The sequence below is a fragment of the Varroa jacobsoni genome, unplaced genomic scaffold, assembly GCF_002532875.2.
Source record: "Varroa jacobsoni isolate VJ856 unplaced genomic scaffold, vjacob_1.0 contig00072, whole genome shotgun sequence".
NCBI lineage: Eukaryota > Metazoa > Arthropoda > Arachnida > Mesostigmata > Varroidae > Varroa > Varroa jacobsoni.
The window spans coordinates 29,378-53,239 of NW_019214406.1; the positions used below are offsets into that span (position 1 = coordinate 29,378).

Consider the following 23,862-nt stretch of genomic DNA (forward strand, 5'->3'; position numbering starts at 1 on the left):
ATAGCCTATGGATTTGTTGATTAACTAAATAATAGTTAATGAATAAATATATCCACGTTCCGAAATACAACTCTATATTAATTACTTTTTGATTACGAAATTAACAAATTTGGTAAACGCAACCATTCAAGAAACGCATCAAAGCAAATACTCGTTGTTTCCGGTGTATTCGCCACTATTTCCAAATGTCGTTCAACAGCTACGCTTTGTCTCATGTCTAATATTTCCCGAACAATTTTCTACAACGCATCAAGCAAATGGTTTAGTCCAGAGAAATCAGCTGGGAGACCCATGTGGAATCGTTTACAGAGAGAAGGAAACAGTAAGGGTAAAAAATGAGCAGAAACAGTGTAACCCAATCATAAAGTGGAAGAAGTGCGATATCAGTTTTTGGGTAACATCTGAAATGGAGTCTAGGTGCAACACTGGGGATGTGCTAAAATGTGGAACGAAGGTCAAGGCACGGCTTGGATGTATTAGATACCAAAGGTACGTTACATATATGCACTAACAAATATGTACTTCGTGACACTATGAACGCTCTTCAGATACATCAGCAGCTCGTATCTGATAAACTGGAAAGCTGAGGTTTCAAAAACGCTGTCTCCAATAATGTGTAGCAACGGGCTGTTTATTTGTTGATATAATAGATTAGTCTAGAAACAACAAAGTAAACCATATATATTCGCATACCTGTCGGAACTTTTCCAATAATGAAAAAAAGCTTGCCTCTGCTTTGACTGAGTCTTTTCGTATCATTTTTATTAAAAAAGTGTAGTGTGGCTATGTTCTTACTACCTATTCATTATGCCAGTGCTGAAAAAGAACTTACTAATGTCAACGATGGTAGCGCATTAGCTCCCAAGCCTCTTGGGTACATTACTCTTGAAGAGCTTGAAAGTCATCAGCTTTCTTTCGGAAAAGGGGTCTGTTAAATGATAATGAGCTTCGTCACAAACATAAAGTATATTTTCTATGAAAATTATTTTCCGATCATGCGTGTTTATTACACATAAAATATTGTCATGAAGTATTGATATATGGGTATATGGAAATAATCCCGCGGATCGGCAAGAAGTGTCGAGCCAACAAAGGGAGAACGGGTATTACAAGTGCCAAAAAGATTATATATACCGCACATATCGTTGCGGAGCCAGCTCTCCTCATTCAGAACTTGCGTAGCGCGTGGTGAATTGCATACGATATGATCAGATGGGAACATTAACTACTAGTTGTTTTCCTCCTTAGTAAGTACACGTTTTTCATAGTATTTGGGACTTGCACACCGTTGCCTCCCATGTCAGCAAATGAACTGGATAATCTTATCCAACAAGATTAAAGCTTTTTTGACATCGTCGGTGGAAAAAGGGATATTGGTAGGTAAGTCACGTATGTCACGTGCTTTGGATATTATGTGGTAAGCCTATCCAGTGCCTCAAAAGTCTACAGGAAAGTAATGCGTAGCTAATGCAATGGCACAGTTAACCACGAGTGGTACCTTGTAATATAAATAGTTCCTGTGTTGTACTGAAAAACTGGCTTCAACAATCTTTTGTAGCGTTGGCCTCTTCTGTTTCTTTGGCTTTCTCTTGATCGCTCCTTCACTATAAACCTGTTGTCGTATGTTTAAGAGCCATGTATTAGAACCGGCTGACGTACCTTGGGTGTTTACTGCAGAGCATATTTTTTCATGCCGTTGATTTATTAATGTAAAGTCCATACATAGATTTCGCGATAGGCATATGTTGAAGGTAATAATAGCTTTCCACTTATATCATTAAATCACCGTGCACTAGAACTTCAAAGAATCTTTGGCTTTATTGTATTTCTCGCCAGAAGGTCACTGACGAACTCAGAAGATAAAAGTCCAGAAAAAGGCTAAGCTTATGACTTGCACGACCTCTATTATTTATTCAAACATTAGATATTTAACGACGTTTTTATTTTAGATAATAAAGTTTGCACTTCATGTTTGCCAGCAAAGAATTGAAAACCGAAATGAGCGCCGATAATTCTCCTAGATTTTGTTGTTGCGCAGATCTGAAGTCCACAAGAATTGCAAACTTATAATAATAATATTAATAATAGCTATTATTATTTAGTCATTAAAAATGCTAGCACATTGCCTTTGCTTGCCGCTGTAGTCCGTGTACCTAGACGGATTAAAGTTTTGCTTTTTAAATTTCTTCAAGCGATCGCAAACTGAGCTGACCTAACGTTTAGATTTTTGTTATATATGGGAGTCTGTGCAATCAACAATTCAGTTTAATATTTTGTTTCCCATTGAGTGTCATATAGTTAAGCCTATGTATTAGGGACCGAACTTTGACGATTAATTCTTTCTCGATTAATTGACTATCTTATATACACACTATTCTGTAAGAGCCGTTATCTGAACCAAATTTCCACCATAAAACATGCAGATAAAAGAGATCCAGCTCTGAAAGCAGAAACACTATGTTTATATCTTTAGTGTAAAATGTTGGAACATCATCTAGAACATGTCTATTAGCAAATTACCTTGGTGGCCTGATCTTATTTGTTCGTGACCTGCGCGTTATAATGTACTAAAGTTCTCGGCTTATCCGAAGGACAAGTTTGAATAATTTGATAGAACATTGACCGTCTACAAACCTAGGACATTCCATTCATCTATTCATAGGAGGCATGCTCTTTATGTCTCGAATAAATTGAGATGATATTTAGGTTTCTAGTGGCTATTACAATTAGTCAGCTTATTTTTTTCACTTCGCTGTAAGCTGCTTTATAAAAGTACACTGCAACATTTCCAGCAAACTTGGCAACAGAAATTTGCGAGTAATTCTTCCACTCTGATTAACTTTATTTAATTACTTACCTTTGGATTTACTAGCAAAGCTATTATATGGCAACAGAGAGACAGCTTAAGATATGGAAGACTTAGTGATGAATGCCCTTTAGAAATGCCGTTCTGGATAAATATTAAAGTTAAGGTTACCGCGGGCATTTAGTAAAAAGCATTCTTCTACTTCATGGCAAAAGAAGGACGTTTACTTGATAGGGTTTAGGATAGTTGATTTGTTGAATCGGCACAAAATGTTAGCTGGGGAGAAAATTCAGTGTGTTCGGTATTGTAGGCTAAATATAGAAAATCACAAAGATGTTTTGTGAGTTAGCCAATTTAGATACACATAATTTATCGTTATTCGCAACAGTAATTTTCTGAACGAGAGAACCACACGTACTGTACGCGCGAACCACTTTATTTGTAGAATGGCTCGCGCGACTATATCACGTTATGTGTTTTCGGGGGGTGTGATTACATTATTAAGGTAATTAATAAAGCTAGCATTGATCACCGATGTTTCATTCTACACTGTCTGTTTCTAGTGCCGTATCTATCAACTATACATTTTTAGCGTTTGTATTGCATCGTATAGTTGCATATATGTGGGATTTCGTTATTACAGGAATAAAGAAATCGATTTTTTGAGGGAATTTATGAATGGGTGCTGTTGCATTATTCTACGGTGTAAATTGTAATTGTTTGGAAAACAATACGTCTTTTTTCCTTCTTCTTTCATAAAATAGTAAAAAGGAAGCTTGTAGCTCATTTTGAGTCCCATGCTTTATCTTGTGCCTCATTTCTTCGTATTTGCCGCACTTAGATTTTTATGACTCTTTGTATATCACGTTCTATCAGATAGTCGCAGCTATCAGATAGTTATTACCAGTATATAAATAAGCAAGTTGATGATCTGAGTTCACAGGGAATAAGCAGTCACACAGCGACTACTATTGCAGCAGTGGCGAGGTTTTATTACCACATGTACTCGACTGACCGGCTGACGAGAGACCATTATAAACCTGCAGGCGGCCGGAACCGCAAGTGCATTTACTTTCATTAATACGCCTTTTAATTACATAATTTACACGCCTGTTTTGCTTGTTACGAAAACATGCCATTCGGTAACGTAACGGTTTCACGGTTCACGCCAAATCTTTTCAGATATTCCGTAATTTTGTAGAAACCCGCCGCTGTCGTGGCTCACACGAGCGATAAATTTGCCGCCCTACTTGTTTCTCCACACTTCATTCTACTCGAACCTGGGCAACAACTTCCGTGGTATACAAAAGCGCTAGAGTGGGAGACGTTTGAGAATGGATTTTCTGGGCCCAAGCGGGAAGGTCATCTCTTTGAGGGCCCGCCTTTGCTGGCAAAGCCAGACTTGGGCTTTTTTCCACCGCATGGACACCGAACGACCTGGCTTTTAGGCTGGTCGCAATCTCTATGGCAACACTCTAAAGTAATTTGAATAGCGTTGTATCTAAGGCCTCGCTAGACGTACTATTCACAATAAAGGTGAGCACCAAGAGCATCACAAAGATGGAACAGGTGAGCGATTACAGCCAACAGGCGGAGAGACGCCCCGTGATGGCGCGGGTCGTTCGCTCGGCTAACTCGTCCGCTTACTCGTGAGCTAGAGCGGCCTTCATATACCGAACGTAGGAACGTGTCAGAAATTGCTGTAGGCGTTGGCCTTGAAAGTAAACGGCCTTATCCGTGACGAACCCGTTTATGTTAGAACTGCTCTGAAAGGCGGAGAGAGCATCTACCAAGACTTTAGCGGTCGCACGGTGGGGGGTAGTAAAAATGAAGAAAACGGGTGCAACATTCTGTACTCACTACGACGAGCGGAACCGCTTTTTCAAATACACGCAACGGTTCCATAATATGGAGACTTATCTTTGCAAAAGGGTGCTTTGGCGATTCTACAGGCGTCTGAAGCAGATGACGCTCGAGGCAGCCTTTGTTTGGTCTGAGTGGCTTTGGTGGCAAAGAGCGAATAAATCTGATTTGGCTGATGGCAACAGGTGTGGTCGGAAGCCTCACGATCTGAAACGGTTCAGCATGGCTTCCTCTAGCATGAATTCAAATAGAAGAACTTCAGGATTTTTCTGGAGCATGGTCACCATGGAGACTTAACCCAGACTTGCAGGATGACATGTTACAAGAAATAGGGCCAATACCGTCGTTTATCGTCCCTTTTCGGAGTGCCGTCATACGGGTTTGGCTTACACTTATTGTTGGGGCGGTCAGCAAGTTCCACCCACAGCTGTACGGACGGATATGGTGCAGGTGCTTTTGGAACCCCTGAGAGAATGCCATCGAGAAGTACAAAGACCATTTGATATTGTAAACTTTGGTACCCAACGGGCGCGATTACTAGCTTCGACGACCTCGGGAGTATCACTTGGCCTATGTTGACGATCACGGATAAGAGCAAGGCGCGTTTACCGTTTAAGACTCGTGCAACTGTACTGGACAGACATATCCCCCCCCCAATGATTTTCCGGTGTATAACGCGGGGCGGCTTGCATTAGGACACTATACAGGGTCAACTTAACCACCTCAGTAAAGTTCGCTGAGGGAATAAACTTTTCTCTTCTGTTTAAATTGAATTGTCATGAAGGAGTTCTAGCCTTCTTACTTGCCTTCCGTCTGAGCCGACTTTGTTTAGGGAAAAAAACATATCTTGAATTTCTGTTTAAAAACGTCCCCATTATCCGGACTACGATTTCTATATCTTGCCATACTAAGGCGGGCTACGTAGGTATGACCTCACGCATCGTCCGACTCATCCTGGTGGCCATCGTCGATCTGCGGCCAAATATATTCCAGCTTTCTGTAGACCATCCAGGAAGCGGTGGATTAAGTCGTCTATATTTGCTTGACCCCCACCACTGCCATCAAATTTGCAACAATCACGAGATTCCATCGCTGAATACTGGCGATTGACAGGCCGGCGGGAGGGTATTATATACTTACAGCCGATCGCAATTGGAACTGCATAACATCATTAATACATCAATTTTACTATGTAGAAATATCGAATGCTATAGCAATAATACAGTTAGAGTAAGCGTATAATCCCTCAAGTAGTCAATTCCTACTCTGTGCAACTGACTCGGTAACTTTAGTGCACTTCTCTTACAATCCTGTTGTAATAATTGGTTATTCTGCTGAAAGAACTGCCCCAACTCAGTTAAAAAATGTACTGCACTCATGTATACTGATACTTCAAGAAACAGTTCAATTTAACATCAAAATTGCCAGTATAAACCCACATAAATTTTACTCCATTTGTACATGTGAAGTTACATGCTGCGCAACTCTGAGACATAATCTAACTCAAACCCCACGTCTTCTTAGGTTATTCGCGCTTTCGCATTGGCATGTTGTGCGTATACCTCACTTTTCACTTCTATTACATTTACTCTTGGAAAAAATGTACTCATCGAAAAATATGAATCATAATCCAAGATGATTTATCTTTCATCGACGATTTCGGAAATCTCATTAAATCAGTATTAACCCTTACAGGAAAAAATTACGGTTCAAAAAAGTACTCACACGCATATATGAATTAAGGTGGTTTATATTTTAGCAATTATAACTATTGGCAGCTCGTTGTTTTACCGTTAAATCGTAAATAAAGTAAAATATTGAAAACTAAGTCCCAAATATTAATGTCAAGTTTATTTTGTAGAGCTAGAAGAAAAACAAGTTCCAAGTACAGATTTTTGAGCAAATCACCAGGAACGGTTGATCTGCGTAAATTACCATTGGGCTTTATGATAAAAGAAACTTCTCAACCATGAAAAATTTTAATCTAATAAAGGGATATAAACCACATTATGAGACTGTTCCTCTTCTATGAACCACCGCAGAATCTAATCAGCTTTATGCCTCCCTCTATCAAAGATGAAACCTACCCTCGGAATAAGTATTTCAACGGTTATGGATCACTTCGGTAAAAAGAATCATATTACTTAATTAATAGAAATGGAAAAAGTCGCAAATCCGATACTACGCCTATTCGCCCAAAAACAAATAACTTATCAACATGAACTTTTCATCTGTTGTTTAAATTGAATAAAGTGCACAAAAAGGCAATTTGCTCACTACACTACGAACTATGAATAGAAAAAATCTGCCCCCAGAAACAAGTTAAATCAGTCAAAGAATATGGGCTATAGGCTAAGGTTAACTGATATTTCATCAATTATTTCGTAAATCAAGAGAATTAGCACTACGCTTCATTCCCTTATTAAAAATAATTTACTCAAAAAGAACCCCTACACTTGACAAATACGAAGCATATGCTATAATGGCTCATATTTCGTTCATTTTGAATCAATTAAGCAAAGTTAACAATGTTGCTACCGTACAGAACATATACTAAAAATGATTTTTTTGCGAAACTCAGTGTAGCATTTATACAACAGAGCCTGGAAAACCAATAGCCTTTCCACATAAACCCTTACGTGTGATAGAGCAAATAGCAAAATATGATCAAGTTGCACAAATAAATATCACGCTTAAGGAAAACGCTACAGAGACAAACTTTCAAACCTTAAAGGTTCAAAACCCAAAATTCAATCGACTCTATTTAGGATAAGGATTTAGGACAAGGATAAAGTTATAGTACCTTTAAAAAATTATCATCGGTTATCCTACCTCACTTAGCTTCTTTTTTTATTATTTTATCAACCTGTTTTAATATGTTTGCCAAAGGACTTAGTTAATTTGTCTTACTCTTAGCGTGTGTCATAGTCTTGCTCGTGATATGTTGGCTTTTTTATTTATATATATAGTATATTTCTCTAATGAAATTATGTAGACTCGTTAATGTTAACTAATTGACTTTGTCTCCGGGACATCACTAAGGCTTGATGTTTTTTTTGAATTTATTCCTTATATTAAATATTAAATAATTTCACACAACGCTGATTCTGTATATTTTAGGTGATCCCTTAATTCTGTTTTTGGAACACCACCAAAGCTTAAGTATTTATCGCTTTTGAATAACAAGTATATTAAATACATTTTTTTACATTTTAGCATCTTTCCTTGATAATACACTAAACAGTTTTTTGTCACCTGAGCCACCCTTCCAGTACACACTAACAGAAAAATTGCTTGGAAAATCATTTAATATTCCCTTGGTAAAGATTTTCACTTTGTTGCCACATGGCAGAAACCGGCGCGAGATTTCATTTTCCTTTGCACTTCGAGCCCAAGAACTCATTTTATGTATAAAAACATGAATTAAATTTTTACTGGGTACAGGAATATGTAGGGTGCTTCGATACAGTTTGTCGCGCGCTTTTGACTTGTGCCGAGAACAATCCCCCGACATAGACTTCCATGTGAACATTCGGCTGCTATAAATATTTTGTCAAGGGAAAACACAAAATATAGCCTACTCCAGCCCCTTCAGTCCTCATAGACGTGCATGAGGTATGTCATTAATGATTTCGCAGGATAACAAAATGGGCAGTATACTTACTTGAGGAAGATTGAAGCTGCTTCCGGAAAAATATTCGAACATTCGGAAAAATAAATTGAAATAGTGCTTAAATAATTTTTGGACGAAAATCATCGATTAACTGCTACATATAAAAAAAAAAAGACATTTCGTTAGATCCAACTTTGCGCTTGCTTAGTAGAGCTTAGAAGTGATATTTCAATATATATTTTTCACAAATTCTTAATAGTTGCTAAGCTAATGGCAAAAAACCACCGATTTGCTTCTGTTAACATCAATAATAATAGCAGTGTAGTTATCGTGCTCCACGTAACTCGTTACCTTCCTGTAGTTATTTCTATAACCTGTTTCAATGAGTTCTTTAGGCGCTCAACCAGCTCTGAACTTATCCTATTTGGGCTTTTAGTATATATCTAAAACTTCATTAAAGTGTTCTTTAGCGTTGGCAGATTGACTCAATATATAGATATTTCCGAAACACACATAAATAGGGTCGATCGTTAGCTGATCCTTGGAGAACGAACATAAATTGATTTAATTGCGATTAATACAATGATGATTGAGATATTAACAAGACAAATTTTTTACATTAATCATTTTATTATAAATATTTAGCTATATCAAATGAAGATTGATTCGATTCTCGGGAAGTCGCCAAGATATAAAAATTCATTTTGTTTTTCAACATTAATAAACGTAGATACGTATGGATACATATTCTATTGTCAGGGTGGTATTCGTAGATGTAAGTTGTTATTAGTAAGTGGAAATGTTGTGTCTGTGTGTTGTCAGAAATGGTGCAAGAGCAAAAATCGAACAACGAGTGTAAAGTTACCCAGTGCAGAACACTGCGAATCAATGTTTCATGTACTGGCATTTTTTAAGTCACAGAGTATGTGGCGGAGTACCAAATACTTTAAGGCTGTTAAATATTTCGGTTGTGAAGTAAATCGAGTTGGCATCATCCAAAACCCTGGAAGGCGTGGTACACGATAGCCGTTCCAGGAAAGCGATAGATGCAAGATTGTGAATATGTCGGTGAATATATCGGACCATTCGATTACAAGCTACTAATATGCATATTGTTGAGAGAAATTTTATGTCTAAAATGAAATAATGTTTAAATCTTATTGACGCACTATAGCAATATTTGAGGGTAAAATTGCAGTGTTATTGACAAGTTGTGGATACGTATCCTCAGCAATGCCCTAAGTGAACACGAGTCATCGGCGTCAGCCGCAATGCAGAGCACATTAATTGTCGACTTGCGAATCGCGCGGACGGTAGTACTTGATGCATGCCAATGTCGATATCGGTACCGTTCCTGACGAAAGATAGTACCTGACGGAGGTCAGCACACTATTTAGACTCCGCCGAATGGTTCGTGAGTGCTGCATATTTCACAGAAGAACCGATTTTTAAGGCTTCGCGTTTAATTGTGAAGAATTTGTCCAATGGAGTAAGGGCTGTCAAATAAAAATGATTAGCAATTTTGAAATTGTTGTTAATACTGCATGGCGCGTTTTCGGAGACTTGGGCGGAGATTTTAAAACAAGGGCGATCAGTGCGGCCGCCAAACATCGAAACTGCAGCGATATTTAAAAAGGCCACTGCGAGAGCTACTGTCCTTTTAGGCTGCACTTTTAAGAATATATAAGAATAAGTAAGTGAGAAAGACTTCACTTGTGCCTCCAAGCGCGTCGCTGAAGGTAATTTTGCCTAGACGTGTCTCTAAATAGGCGCAGACATTATTGTAGACTACTCTCTGGGCGTCATTTTAAAGTTGTTCGTATGCAAGTATGATTTCGTGCTGTTCATCGGGGCCATATTAGAGTTCTTTGACAATCTCGTCGTTCACGTTGATTTTTGGATTTTTTTGTACGGAAAAAAACTGAGGCTACGCAGGGACTTGTTATACTCCGTTTACCTGTTCTGAATGTACGATAGCGCTTAACAGTAGCGGGCTTCACCGATTCGTCGACGTCACGCTGCGCATCGACATGCATCCATTACGGACGAAGTCTTCAATCATAATATTCTTATACATGGTCTACAGGTAAAGTCAATAGACTAGTTTGCTCGTCATCAAGATGATCGCAAACAGATCTTGAACTGCCTGTGGCATCTGTATGGTGTCAGCATCTGTCTTGTAGTCTCAATTTTTGTTATCGAAAAGGAGTTTTCTGTATGCAGACCTCTTCGAATGTGACAAGATGACCCGAGTCGGTTGCTTTCAATGTTTCGAACCGTGTAGGTCCACGGACGCAATAGAGTAAATTACGCAGATATTAGACCTTATTTCTGAACAATGTGTCCCTAGGACTAGCAGGCAAATACGTTACCCACTAAGCTATCATCCCGTAAATCTCAGTTTAGTGGTATACTGTACACTCGTGAAAGGACATTTGGTGCTCCTGGGTTAAGTACAGGTGAACTCGCTTAGCAAGAGGTATTCGGAAGTTTAGTACTAGATGAGCTTAGTAGTAGATAATTAGGAAGCTATGTATTTGTGAAACAGCTTGGAAGGGCCCGATTTGTAAGCCGTTATGGTACTGTTCTATCTCATCAACCTTAAAGGTAGCCTTGTCGCTACTCTTCACTATGTACCTCATAACATATTTAATCAAATTTGATAAAAGAGCATATGTCGACGTAAAAGTAGTAATCGGTTTTCAGGACGCGGGCGTTGTATTTTTTGGCATAATTAACATGCTGCTGAAGCTTTGTGAGGCAGATGAAGACAACAATCTTGGGAGAGCGATACATCTGTTGAATAGTCGTTGTCGGCGTACAATGTACACTCTCTCTTGGGCCTGGAAAATCCTTTTTAGCAATGAATGAAGATCAAACAAACGAATTGTAAATCGTGTATTTCAGCACTAGCGTGTGAATTTCTGCGCTGGCAACTTCAGCCTACACAAATTTGACGTGCGATTCTGGCGGGGGACTTGTTTCCTCATCAAGCCAATGTAGAATGTAGGCAAGCGAAAGCCTTCGTTTTTGGTTTCTTGCTAGACAGGCATTAAAATCCAAGCCTCCGTATGTGAGAGCGTATGAGAAGGTTTCTTTTTAACTGGAACATTCGATCAATTTTGGCCGATGTTCAGGCCGATAGAATTTGGGAAAGTGGTGAATAATGTCTCGCCATTGCATGTTACACTTTATAGTTGTGAACGAAAATGTGATGTACGTTATCGCTCCGTATGAGCTACTATCTTTAAATGTCGAAAAGAAGATGCACCGTTTTTCCGCAAGGCCTAAGTCGTAATCATTATCAATTGCGTCAGTGAGAAACTTATGTTATTGCTTGGAGAAACCGTTGATTTAATTGAATACGCCCCAGTCGTCATTGCCATGTTGACAAGGGACTGTTGGTACGGATGGCCCGCTTGGTACAGATGGTTAAATATACCAGGCCATTTTATAATGCGGTACGCGTAGTAGCAGAGTGTGTAGTTTCCTCTTGTCACAGGACGAAAGCAGGAGTACGTACTAAAGACTGTCGAAAGATAGGTGTGATTCCGAAATGAACTTGAGTTCGGCTGCACGTGGATTAGATACAAGTTGATCGTCAGGGGTGATTCAGTGTCAATAGAATGGTACGTCGAAACGTTATAGAGAGGCCGCGCCTGCATAGTGGTCTTTAATCCATATTAATATTGATACAAACTTTGCATACGTTACAACTTCTCTCCTTTGCTGTTGTAGGGTAACGAATATAAAAATTCGTCCGTCGGAGCATAACCTCTAGAACTTGAACAATGGCGTAATTTGGGACGATCCACAATATGCAGTCAAAGTTCATTAGCGGCTTGAGGATCTAGGAAATAAATTTAGAGAAATGAACATGCATTCTCATCTGCTAGCATTAGTGGGCCTATTTGATGATAAAGGGCTCCTTGTTAATTAAATTAAGAAAGGATGGCAGATACTTTTGGAAAAATGCTACCGCCTGTTATCGCAAGACGACGTTATGTGAAAAAGCGTATTATGTTGCCCGCAGGCTGTACGAAACATTTCCGTGCTACGCGTGGTGGTTCTGCGCGTTAAGCTCCGCGGGTAGATGTCCTTTTTTTTACCTTCCTTGCAGTAAAAAAATTTATCTCTTTAAACACCAAGACTTTACAGTAATGACACACTTTTTTCGACAGGGGGCTGTTTTGGTTTCTTCTTTGTTGGCCAGGCTTTCAAGTGGCAACCAAAAAGAGTATTGATCGGCTTGTAGCTAAAGTGGAAGTCGGTTATGCGTCTAGAAGAGTTAAGAAATAAGTGTCCGGACAAACTATAGAAAAAGGCTCAGATATCTTTTTCACTCTTTGTACTTTATTTGTAACGCAGTTTATAAAAGCGGTGACTTCCGGCAAGCAGTGCCTCGACATCACAACACAGGTGAGTAGACGTTTCGAGTGTCATAACTTGCTCGCAGTTTTCAGCGATAATAATATGTCAAAATCAGTTAAAGCAGCGGAGGCAACTTAGATGGTATTTTCATGCCACACAATTCGGACACGAGTGGGCACAGCTTTGCTTTCAATATTTCTGTCATCGTCCGACGGGTATCGTATTCAGTGATTGCAGCGGATGAGCGTAACGTTATAGGTATCACGAGGTTTCCTTCCTAAAAGCAAAAGGATATTTCGAATAGGCAGGTGAACACAGATAGAACACAGTTATACACTTTTCAAATTAGCACGGACTATGCTGGTACCCGCCGTAATACTCCTCAACGATGCTGCAGTTTGTTTTAAAACATGGAACATGAGAAAGGGGTTGATCTTGTCTGTTTATGGCCAAGCAAATTAACATCATGCTTTATTTGCAAAATTTTTCTTCCAAGGTCCAAAATAATTGTTCAGTTGTTTCATTTTCTGCACTGTTATTCCCAGGGCGGAATCGTATCGATTTTAATATGGAGTATGGATAAGTATGGATAGACCAGATACGCCCGCGGTATTTGCTCTTTACCTACAAAAGTATTGAACATATTCTTTACTTATTTATGTGCAAAAAAAGCTGTTTGTATTTATTATTAATATTTTTTTTATGGAAGTAGAGTCGATTGACCTCCTACTCTTTTAAAATTTTTGTTGTTATGCTTAAAAATTCTCTTAATTTTATAATTTTGGGGGGCCCATATCGACTTTGTTTTGTGATTCTTTTGTTGATGATGATTTTTTCGCTATTGATGTAAAGGTTGTACTATTGAGCAATGGGGTTCCGGCTGCATTGCAGGAAACTACGAATGACAATAATTTGTTTCGCTACTCTTTTTAAGAATGACCTAGACATTTTTAAGGGCTTCCCATGCGACCAATAGTACCGCATAGTTAACCGCGTCTAAATATGGGATCTTCGAAGGAAATGGGACGTCTTTTATTGTTATACTGTTGTTCTGACTTGTCATAGCAAAGCACAATTGTAGTGAAAATTGATGTCACTACATTCTGCAGTAGAATCCTGACACAATAATTATGGGCAGTAGAATTCCATCAGTAGCATTTTATTTTATAATTTGTTCTCGCCAATGTCCACGCACAAGTAAGAGTACCCAACGTCATTATCATTTAACTATATATTCGGAAATAAGTGTCTGCATAGATTTTCAATGTCTGCATCGTTACCTCGTTTGAGCACTGGCGGTAGCTGGCAGAAATTACCTGACCACTCTGCCCTAAAGGATCATCTTTACTGCGTCCGATCAACAACTTCGAAGGCTTGTCGTTCGGTCAAGGGACATTCGCTCCGATAATAAATGCTGTTGGGTGAAGAAAATTTGCAACTTGGATATTTTTTTCTTGTATTATATATAATATATATTTTTTGACTTTACTATCCTGTACTGAGAGTGCGCAAATCCTCCTCAGAGCATTGAAAATCACTAAGCTGTTATTTTTGTTTAGACACTCGCCAATATGCTTATAGCTTTCTTTATTGCTTATTTAAAAGTAGCTCGTGGGTGTTTACGATATCGCTTTTTTTCAGTAATGCTGTATTGTAATTACTGTAGAATGGTTGCGTCCTCGGTGAGCTGGCAGATTAAAATTCTCTAGCTTTTCGCCGAAATCCTTTGATTGACTTGAAGATTACTATGAGCTTTATCATGTCGACGGTAGCCATAGTCAAAAAGTTACAATCTTGAGCAATTCATTCTTAAAAATGTTCTATATGTTTTATGGACCGGCATCATTAACATAATCATGAAGAGACCGCAGTCTGCTTGACGCATCTGTATTTGTTTGGCACCTTTAATAGCCTTCTACTAATGGACATCGTTGAGTAATTTTTTAAGTAAGCAAGTCTTTTTGAATGCTTCGATGAGGATTCCTTTATGTGCTTTCAGTTATCAGACACATGAGTCCACATTATGAAGTGAACATTATTATTAAAATTGCTATGTGGAGACACTAAAGTACTTTGACAGTAACTGTGAGGATTCATCTGTTATTGGCCCATGTGTATAATCTAAGTGTATAACTTTGGGTACCTTTTCGAGACTTGACCGTTTTTCATACAGCGAAATTATGCGCATGTTTTAACGTTAATCTGTAACGTTCACGATCTCTATTTGGAGCCTAGATTTTAGCTTGCCAAATGCATCGTAAATTAAGAAATGAGGCTTGATATCATATCATCGTGGTAGAATATGCACCCGACTTTTAAAATCGGCTATCCTATTTATCTGTTGATGGAACGTCTACAAGCCTTTGAGACTTTTTACAATGTGATCTAAAATTTTTTTCATGAGAAATGCTCATATGTTCTATTCAAAACGAAGATTAACTTTGTCTTGTGTTTTTTTCCATCTTTTTAGGTTTTCTACATTTTTCTCTAAAAATGAACCAAGGATTTTCTTTCAATAAAATGAACTTTACATTAGCCGCTTCAACTTTTACATTGATGTCTAATAGAAGTTCACTCAATAAAACGTTCGAAAGCAACTCATCATCTCACTTTATGATTGAGCATAATAAGATTCTCGCCATTACCATTAAAAGATACCCATCTTAGGTAAAAATGTGTCTGTTGCATTTTTATTCAGCTCATCTAAGTCTACTAATGGACGTCCAGGAAACTTTCTTTTAAATGAACTCAATCTTCGACATTTTCAACACGAAAACAAACTTAGATCAAGCATATAATGCATTTCGATTCGACCATAGAGAACTTTATATTAGTGTCAAGAAATACCTCACCTACAATTCCCACCGGAAAAGAGTTCATCCAATCAACTTTATTTCCGCGCAAACCGAAGATGAAGCAGTAGTGACCCATGAAAAAGTAGCCCAACATGACTATTTTAAGGTAGCACTTTAGTTAAACCAACCCGCTACCCAGTATTTAGTAGGACAGATAAATAGATCGATAGGTGTTAGAATAACATGCGGGCTCCGTTCTGCGCCTACTTTGCTATTGATCAGTTTATTAAATCTGATTTGTTTGCGGAAGATAATGGAATGTATGGGCCTACCACAGACTAATAGTTACCGTGTAGAAGTTACCATGACCTAGCTACCGCGGTACTGTTGTGTTATTATGTGTGAAGAGAGCGCAGGCTTCTAAGCCTAACGTTGACAACGTAAGATCGAAACGGTATGAATATGAATAATAGAATCGGTAATAAGTAAAGAGCAATGAGGCCTTATACAGCGGTTGGAAATACGTTCGTCTAGGTAGCATGCGTGTGAAGCTGGCCCACATTGTTCTTGAATGCGAATGTGTAAACTATTGGTCGCTGCAAAGGAACGTGAACCGGGTCATTGTGGAACAGTGCGCATAACAGTAGGTCGTCTTTCTCAGTCAGGAAGGCTTTGAAATAGTCGAAAGCCCGGATCCGATTCAAAACAACGTACAGTTCACTGTGGGTACTTCCCTGAACGACGTTAAGATGTTTTCGAGCATTTAAATTTGGGCCTTGTAAATGGTCATGACGAAACAACTATAGGAAATTAAAGGGGAAAGAAGGGGTACATCCACGTCGTTGGCGAGTGAGCTTGTTCTCTCAATCGGCAACTAGAAGGCGTGATCTTGGACTCTGCCCGCGGCGATTTTCGCAACAGGAAAATTAAAGCAACTCGTAAACAACCACAGCTGATAACAGATCAAAAGTACAAAGGGGCTCAAAAAAGTCTCAGAAAATTTAACCGTCAGAGCTTATCTAAAAAACTTGATTGCCAATAGGTACTCTTCTCTCGAAAAGACCTTCCAGTTTCTATATAAAAAATGTTGATTTATCAGGAATGGCGTTTTACGCCATTTTAATATGTTTTCAGACTTTTCTAATTTAAACCGTATCGTGCATACTTCGGTTTACAGCACCGAAATTTTTCAAGACTTTCATAAAAACTGGCAATAACATAGGCCATTGATTTCACACAAAAAAGAAGTTTTTAATTTTGATGGGAAGTTCGTGTAGTGTAAAGCGATTAGGTAATTGCTGGTCTTCGCTCAATGTCCAATGAAACGCATTACTTTCCTCGTGGCTGCGACTTTACTTACTTCCTTTTTGAAAAGAAATTCGGTTGATTGACCCTGTGTATAGGACCTTTTCAGACGTAGTGATAAGCTGCACGGTACTCATAAATATGTAAAAAAAAAAAACGTTTCTTCATTAGCCCATTGCAACTACAGTTTGAGTTAAACTAATCTAATTTCAGGTTGCACGTTGTTCATACATCAGTGACATCAAAAGAGTTCCGGCTTGCAGCCCGCAGGCTTGTTGGATTTTTGTTCTTGATTTTCTGTATAAGCACACTCGTTTTCTACAAATACATAGCCGACACTAACACTTCAAGCTACCGAATTGAATTGTGGACGGGTAAGCTCTTTGTTTTAAATTTTAATTGATATTTGAGATATTTACATTCGCTCTAGATATGTTATAGCGTTCGAAGTACTAATTGGGTATCGCATGTAATCACACAGAAGATTATGAAAACTTTCCGCGAAAAATACCGTGAAAACAAATGATCAGCCAAATTTTGAAATTTACTTGAATTTGCATCTGTTTTCTTAGCAAGTGATAGACAGTGTGGGTATAAAACAATTTTTTGTAATGTAGCTGTATGAATGAAATTATATAGAAACCGACACAAACGTGCCATTTTTAATTTTGGAATTTTGGAATCTTGATAAGCTGCGTGCTCGATACCTCTACGATTTATTTTAGCTAAAATTCTCGCAAAATTTTTGGCATCATTCCGATGTAAGAAAATGCACAGAGTATTGCATACACATTTTAACAAAGAAAGATTCTCAAATTCCTACTTTAGACAGATAAACTTGACTCATTTTCTTAAAACTTTTTAGCTTTGGTATAACGTAGCAAAGTCACAGCATAGGCAAGCACGATTTTTTAAAATTCCATCGTGCCTCTAAAACCTTTGAAAAAAACTGGTTTCAATATCTCAAGTCCATCCTAAAAACGACATTTTTGTAAACTTGACTCTTACTCATATTTTAGTCCCTTCTTTTTAACATTTCATACTTTATGCTGATTCAGTTCCATTTCCAAAGCGACACTACGCTCAAAGTAGTTGCCTCTTCAAACGCGGTGTTTTAGAAAAGTTGAACGGCATTTGCTTATTCCTCCCGTAACCTTAAATGTAAGAAAATTTTGCCCAATGATTCCAAAAAATTGGATTGAAAGTTGACATTTAAGTATACATGGCCACTTGAGCCACAGGTAAAATTTATGTGACTGAATAAGTGTTCAGTCACATAAATTTCACCCGACCAGTATTCATCTTGATTAATTTGATACCGAACGTATTAAACTGTCGAGTAAGTTCTCACGGCTATATAAATTGTGCTTCGTTGTCTATTACTTGTCGAGTGCTTAGTACAAACCTAACGTTTTTTTTTCCCTGCTTTAGCATTTGGTTATCTGTGTTTTTTCGGATCATTTAGTTTGGAGTCTGTAGTTCAGGTGAAATCTTGCATTTCAAGAGCGATTAATATCTGCATTTTCAAATACACAGAGATAGCTAACATAAAGACCGCAATAATATCAGGAAAAATGATTACATTATTCAAAAATAATGAATAATAAGCAGAATCAAACTGATTTTCGAAGAATAATCCAAAGCTATTATAAACAAAATAGATTCAAGGGGTGACTTCAATGGAAACGGTCTATGTTTTTTATATTTTTCATATTTTTCGATTTCTATTCAATTTTTAGTCGTTCTCAAACGACCTACTATGAACAAGCAACCTCTCGTTGTCCTTACGCAAAATCTCTTTGTGAAGGGAGATTTTAAATGCATGACTGCGGGTTACATTCGTCAAAGGGCTTTTTTTCCCAAGACGGCTGAACTTAGTCCGTTGAGACCATACTCACTAACCAAGAAATACATGACTTTGTTGTTGTATAGTTTATATAAAGCATATTTTCTTTTTCATAACTGTTAAGAGCTTTACATGACGTTATCTGTACTGCAGCTATCAGCATAATGTTAGGATATAGCAAATTACAGTATTCACAAAAACACGCATTTTTATGATCGTGGTAACTATCAGTTTTACAGCAGAAGCGAAGAAACGCATGAATTGCACATCTGCTGAGTGTGCGGTGTATTATACTAAATATTTATTTTCACTTTGAGCTATTTATTGCCTTAATTCTATGAATTAAGGTCAAACATTTTGTCTTCATAATTTTTAGTAAACTGGAGGTATATGGCTGTACCTGGTGGTAAGTATTGTTTCTTCGTAGAGTAGAATTCTTCGGGAAAAGGGGTGTACCTGTCATTAGATACACGAGTCGTTTCTCCAAGGTGAAATATAGCCTTATGGGAGCCCTTTTAGGAAAGTATGTGTAACCCTGTCCCGAGGAGCAAGATGAGAGGACAGAAGTTTCTTGCAGTACATCTGTGTCTTCGCAGGAAGCTGTGGATTTGTTTTCTCCTAAAAGAGACGAAGCGCTGTTTTCAACGAAATCTTCTATAGCTATCTAATTAAGAATGCCAATACTAGGGCTTTTTGACCTCTTCCTTTTATGTGTGCTTCAAACGGCTCAAAGCGCTCAGAGTCAGCGTGACACCTCTGTGCGTGTATTTTTCCATGTTTTCAAATGCTTTTCGTTCAGTAGAAGCATGTCGGATTTTGCTGAGTTTTCCCCCTGTTGTGAACTTCACGACTTCCATTTTCTATATGCTAATTTTTAATATCCAAGATGTACGAAGTGATGCTCCATGAGGCTTGCTGCTAGTTGCTAACTGTTACTGTACACCACAAGGTCATTTCACCACAAAGGTTTTTTAGTTGTTATTCTTGGAAGTATTGCAAACAACGGCAGGAATACACTCTTCTGTATAATTAATCGGTATTACGTTACTGCGTCCTTTATCATTATTTTACTTGTTGCACTTGCAGGACGGGCATCAGGATATGTGGGATGCTAGTAAGCACTTAAATCCACGATCCACAGTCGAAGGCGGGCGAAGTTCGCAAGCCGACAGAAACGCTAAATAAAAACTGACCTTTTCGTAGCAGCAGTCTTTAACGTCATTGAGGAGCATCTTTATACGCTTTTCATAATCCAGTAGGGTTAGATACCGGGTCAATTCCTTGACTAGGTCTGCTGTTTATCTGCTTCTGGCGCCTATTATTTTTATAGCAATAATACTATAGCGTTCCTTTTCAGTTATAATGCAGTTATCTTGAAACATTAATATCTTCGTCTTGCCAGCGCTATTGTACGACGCTAAGACGTCATCGCTGGGATGACTTCGTTTATTTGTGCGTGTTCATACGCGGCATGTCCCGTCAATTTTTCGCACCAAGAATGGTTTTAATCTCTGTTTCGGTAGGAATTAATATGTTTGTACCGTTTGTAGGCGGAGGCTGACAGAAGACTTACTGACTAATCGGGATCTTCACAGTTCCACTTACTAATATCTACCTTCGTGTATAACCTCCTATCTACTAATATTGGGTGGTCGAAAAAGTATTGACCATTTTCATAGATAGATGGCTTCAAACTAATATATCTCAAATAATATGGGTAGCGTCGAGTCGACCAATTATGAAAAAGTTGATAAAATTATTTTGAAAATCGAGCATGATCAACACGTGATTAGTCATGACATCGTCAAAAAATTAAATAACCATTGCCAAGCAAGTGTAAATATTTTGAAGAAAACAGGCTCGGAAAAACAACTCGATGTATAGGAGCTGATGCAAAAAAATTCACTCGATTGTATTTCCATCTGAGAAACTGTACAGATACGCAACGAAAGCAAGTCATTTCCAGGGTGATTGATTATATGTGATGAAAGCTAAACCATATACAGCAATGACATGCAAATAGAAATATCGTGCTCCGAATTTGTGGTAAAGCCTAGACTAACGCCGAAGAACGTAGTGCCGTGTTTGGTGAGATCAGATAGGAATCTTGCACTATAAGTTACTGCCGTTTGATTAATTGATTGATTTAAGCATCTGTAATGTATACTGTAAATAATTAACAAGATTCCAATGAGCTATTAAAAAAATTGAACAAAACTGGGAAAAAGAAAATGCGTTGTTTTCCACCATAACAATGCCTGAGAGTAACTTCTTTCTTCCCATTCTTCTTTAAAAATGTCTCCATTATTTTATTCTATTTTATCTTCACAGTGAACAGCACTAAAGTTTCTTATCCCGGCTTTGGTGACTTCAAAGCTGTGTACGTATGGATTACCTTTAGCGGCTGTAGCATCAACCATCCGACCGGTTGTTGACCGAACGATGTCGTCTCCAAAGATTTTATGACAGTGGGCTCATACAAGGCATTGCTGATTCTGGAAGGGCAACTCCGAACACTTAATATTTCGCTTAATATCGCGAAATAAAACGAAATGGCGGCCTTTATAATAGATCCTCTGGCCCTGATGCTGTAACTTTTTACCAGAGGTTTTGCTCTCAAGAAAATGTATTTAAAGGATCTATGGCAGCGGCATGCGTAGTAATCGATATGTCGACGCCATTCTTACCACAATAGTGTATGGAGTTTTCCTACATAGCCTTTTTGCACGGTACTGCCATGCCTAGAGTAGGTCGTACTGGAAGCCCGAAAAATGCTCTAGATCCAATCAAGATCACTATTAATTTGATCTTATATTGCTTTGCTGTAGCATGGCAAAAGTCGAACTAATGTGTCTTGTTCTCATATCAGTTCTAGCTTGCGTGTGACTACATGTTCACGAAGAACAACTACGGACACAGGGAATCTCTTCTTACTTTTTCTAAAACCGTCGGTGTTGGAAATGGTACTACGCCACTTCAAACAGCTTCTCATTTGCACATTTTCCTAGCTCTTCTGATTTTTTAGTTGTTTATTTTGTATTGCTGACGTGATGTGTGGGTAATAACTTTTCTGTAGAAAGACAGATTGATAACAGAATGGCGCCGTTTATGGTGCTCCACAGTAATGGTGCCAGGATAAAACCCTTCGAAGAACAGTTTCAATCGACAAGCCGCTGAACGCAATTCTGACATGCAACATCACGCCTTAAAAAATATATCTTTTATTACTGACCGCCCTTCTGAGTTATTTCAATTTCTTAAGGGCTCGTTTAGTTACTGCAAACATCCCACGTTTTTTTCAGAAACCTTATTGTGCCTACGCAGTCAGTTTTTTCATCGGAATCCCTTAACAGCTGCCCCATTATAGCATTAACAAAGATGCCTAGTTTGCCACTACATATGAATAATATTTGTGGTGATCTCAGCCTATCTTTTAAAAAAGACATTGATGGTTTCCCCTTTTTTTTTTCCCTTTTAATATATTCTTCTGTCCACCCTATCCACTATGACGTGTTGACTTTTGCCTTGAAGGTCTGAAACGTTCTTGTGTTCTGTTCTATCAAACTCAAAACGCCTTAAATTAAATTATTATAATAAATTTTTGACTTTTCTTTCCCTAGTGGATCAGTTCTTCTTTGTTCGTTCTCTAACATTTCGCTAACTTATAAAAAGATTCTTCCACTTTCTTCAAAATACCCCATTTATCATTTGTCCTTACTTCTTAAGATTGCCTTTCGTAAAATTACTATATAACTTTTGTATTCCGCCGTTGCTAACGTTTCCTTTCGCCGATTCCTATTTTAGTCTGCGTTATTTTCCCTGAGTTTCTTCTCGAGCCTAATATTTGCTTAGGTTAGATAGCATTTTCAAGTTTTCTATTTCCACTAAGGTTTTGTTTTGATAGCTTTCTTTAGCTTGTAATTATTATCTCTCTCCATGGTTATCTGCTGTTCTAGAAGCTCCGTCTCATAGGTTGGATGGTAATCCAACGGAAGAAATACCAACACTATCATGAGAAGTCGGCATGATGCTTTCGCTTAACGTACCCAGGTCATGCAGTTCCCGTGACGGTAGCTTAGTGAGTAACTCATTTGCCTGGTAATCTTAGAAATACGTTATGGTTTAAATTCGAAGCCCTAAGCCTGGCGGCCAGCTGGCTGATAGAATACTTTAAAGCGATACCGGACGTAGAAATCTAAACGCAAAGCCAGGTCATACAGCGCTCTATTCATTTCGGCCACACTCGGCACCTTCTATTAAATGGAGACGTCCATAGCTTCCAACTACAATTAAAATCTCCAGGGAAGACGATGAATAGTTTTTTGGAGTTTCTTGTTAACTTAGCTACGTTCTCCGGTAACTCAGTTAGGTTTTGCACAGTCCATCAGGACTTCTATAGCAAAAATAGATTCGTCCCGCACCCTTACTTTCAACCCATGAAAATCCTTGCTTTTTTTATACTTCTTAGCAGTACAGTTGGGATCTAATATGCAGGTATCGACCTTGTTAATTATGATCTATGCGTTAAGACTTTGAGCAACTCTCTCCTCGATTTGTTCGGGAGTTTCAAGTTAACCGTTCTTCTTGACGCTATTAGATTGACAAAAGAGCGTCTCGAATTTTCTGGAACTGTGAATGAGTACTAATACCAACTTAATCAGCACTGTATACGTTAGACTCCGTCAGTATTTTAGGACCGATCGAAACATGGGCTACCAAGTCCTAGCACTTTCAGGCTTCTAAACTGTCTACTACACTTGAAAGAGAACGGGCGCCCTCGGGCGCTCTCATTGAAAGAGTTTCAATATTTTAAAACCACTGAGTGAGTGCTACCGCCCTGCACTAGAAGAAGGCAAAGTTGTTACTCTTATCGGTACTAACATCATTTATGCATAACTAGACCGGAGTACCTTCGGTTGTATGGTAGTCGTCCGTAAAACGCTGGTGGCATCTGATTATTGGCTCGTTAGTTCTATCATTACCGCGACTTTCATCGACCATAACGGAAAATCGATATGTTTGCAACATCCATAGGACTCAACATAAGGTATTTATTCGGTGACATTCTTTGTTCAAAAAAGGGGCGTATATACCAGCCAACATCGTTCTGCACTTCGTGGTTTCCCACCATATCAGAAAAAAACGCTTCCATGACGTTTCAATTTAGCAATTTCCCTCACTTGTGCGCATAGAGTAGTCGTAGTGTCGAACCATCTTTATGTTGATGCTTGCACCCTACAGCTCGTCGCTGAAATAAATCCGT

At 38.4% G+C, this 23,862-nt stretch overlaps 1 protein-coding gene across 1 annotated transcript in view; it reads left to right on the plus strand.

Moving 5' to 3' along the window:
- The first annotated feature begins 383 nt into the window (after nt 1-383).
- LOC111270741 (uronyl 2-sulfotransferase) overlaps nt 384-23,862 on the plus strand; it is a 38,522-nt gene continuing 15,043 nt past the window's right edge. Inside the window, exons 1-2 of the mRNA XM_022851127.1 lie at nt 384-489; nt 16,967-17,127. Of these exons, the coding sequence (XP_022706862.1) occupies nt 407-489; nt 16,967-17,127 (244 nt within the window). The 5' untranslated portion in view covers nt 384-406. The remainder of the gene's footprint in view (nt 490-16,966; nt 17,128-23,862) is intronic.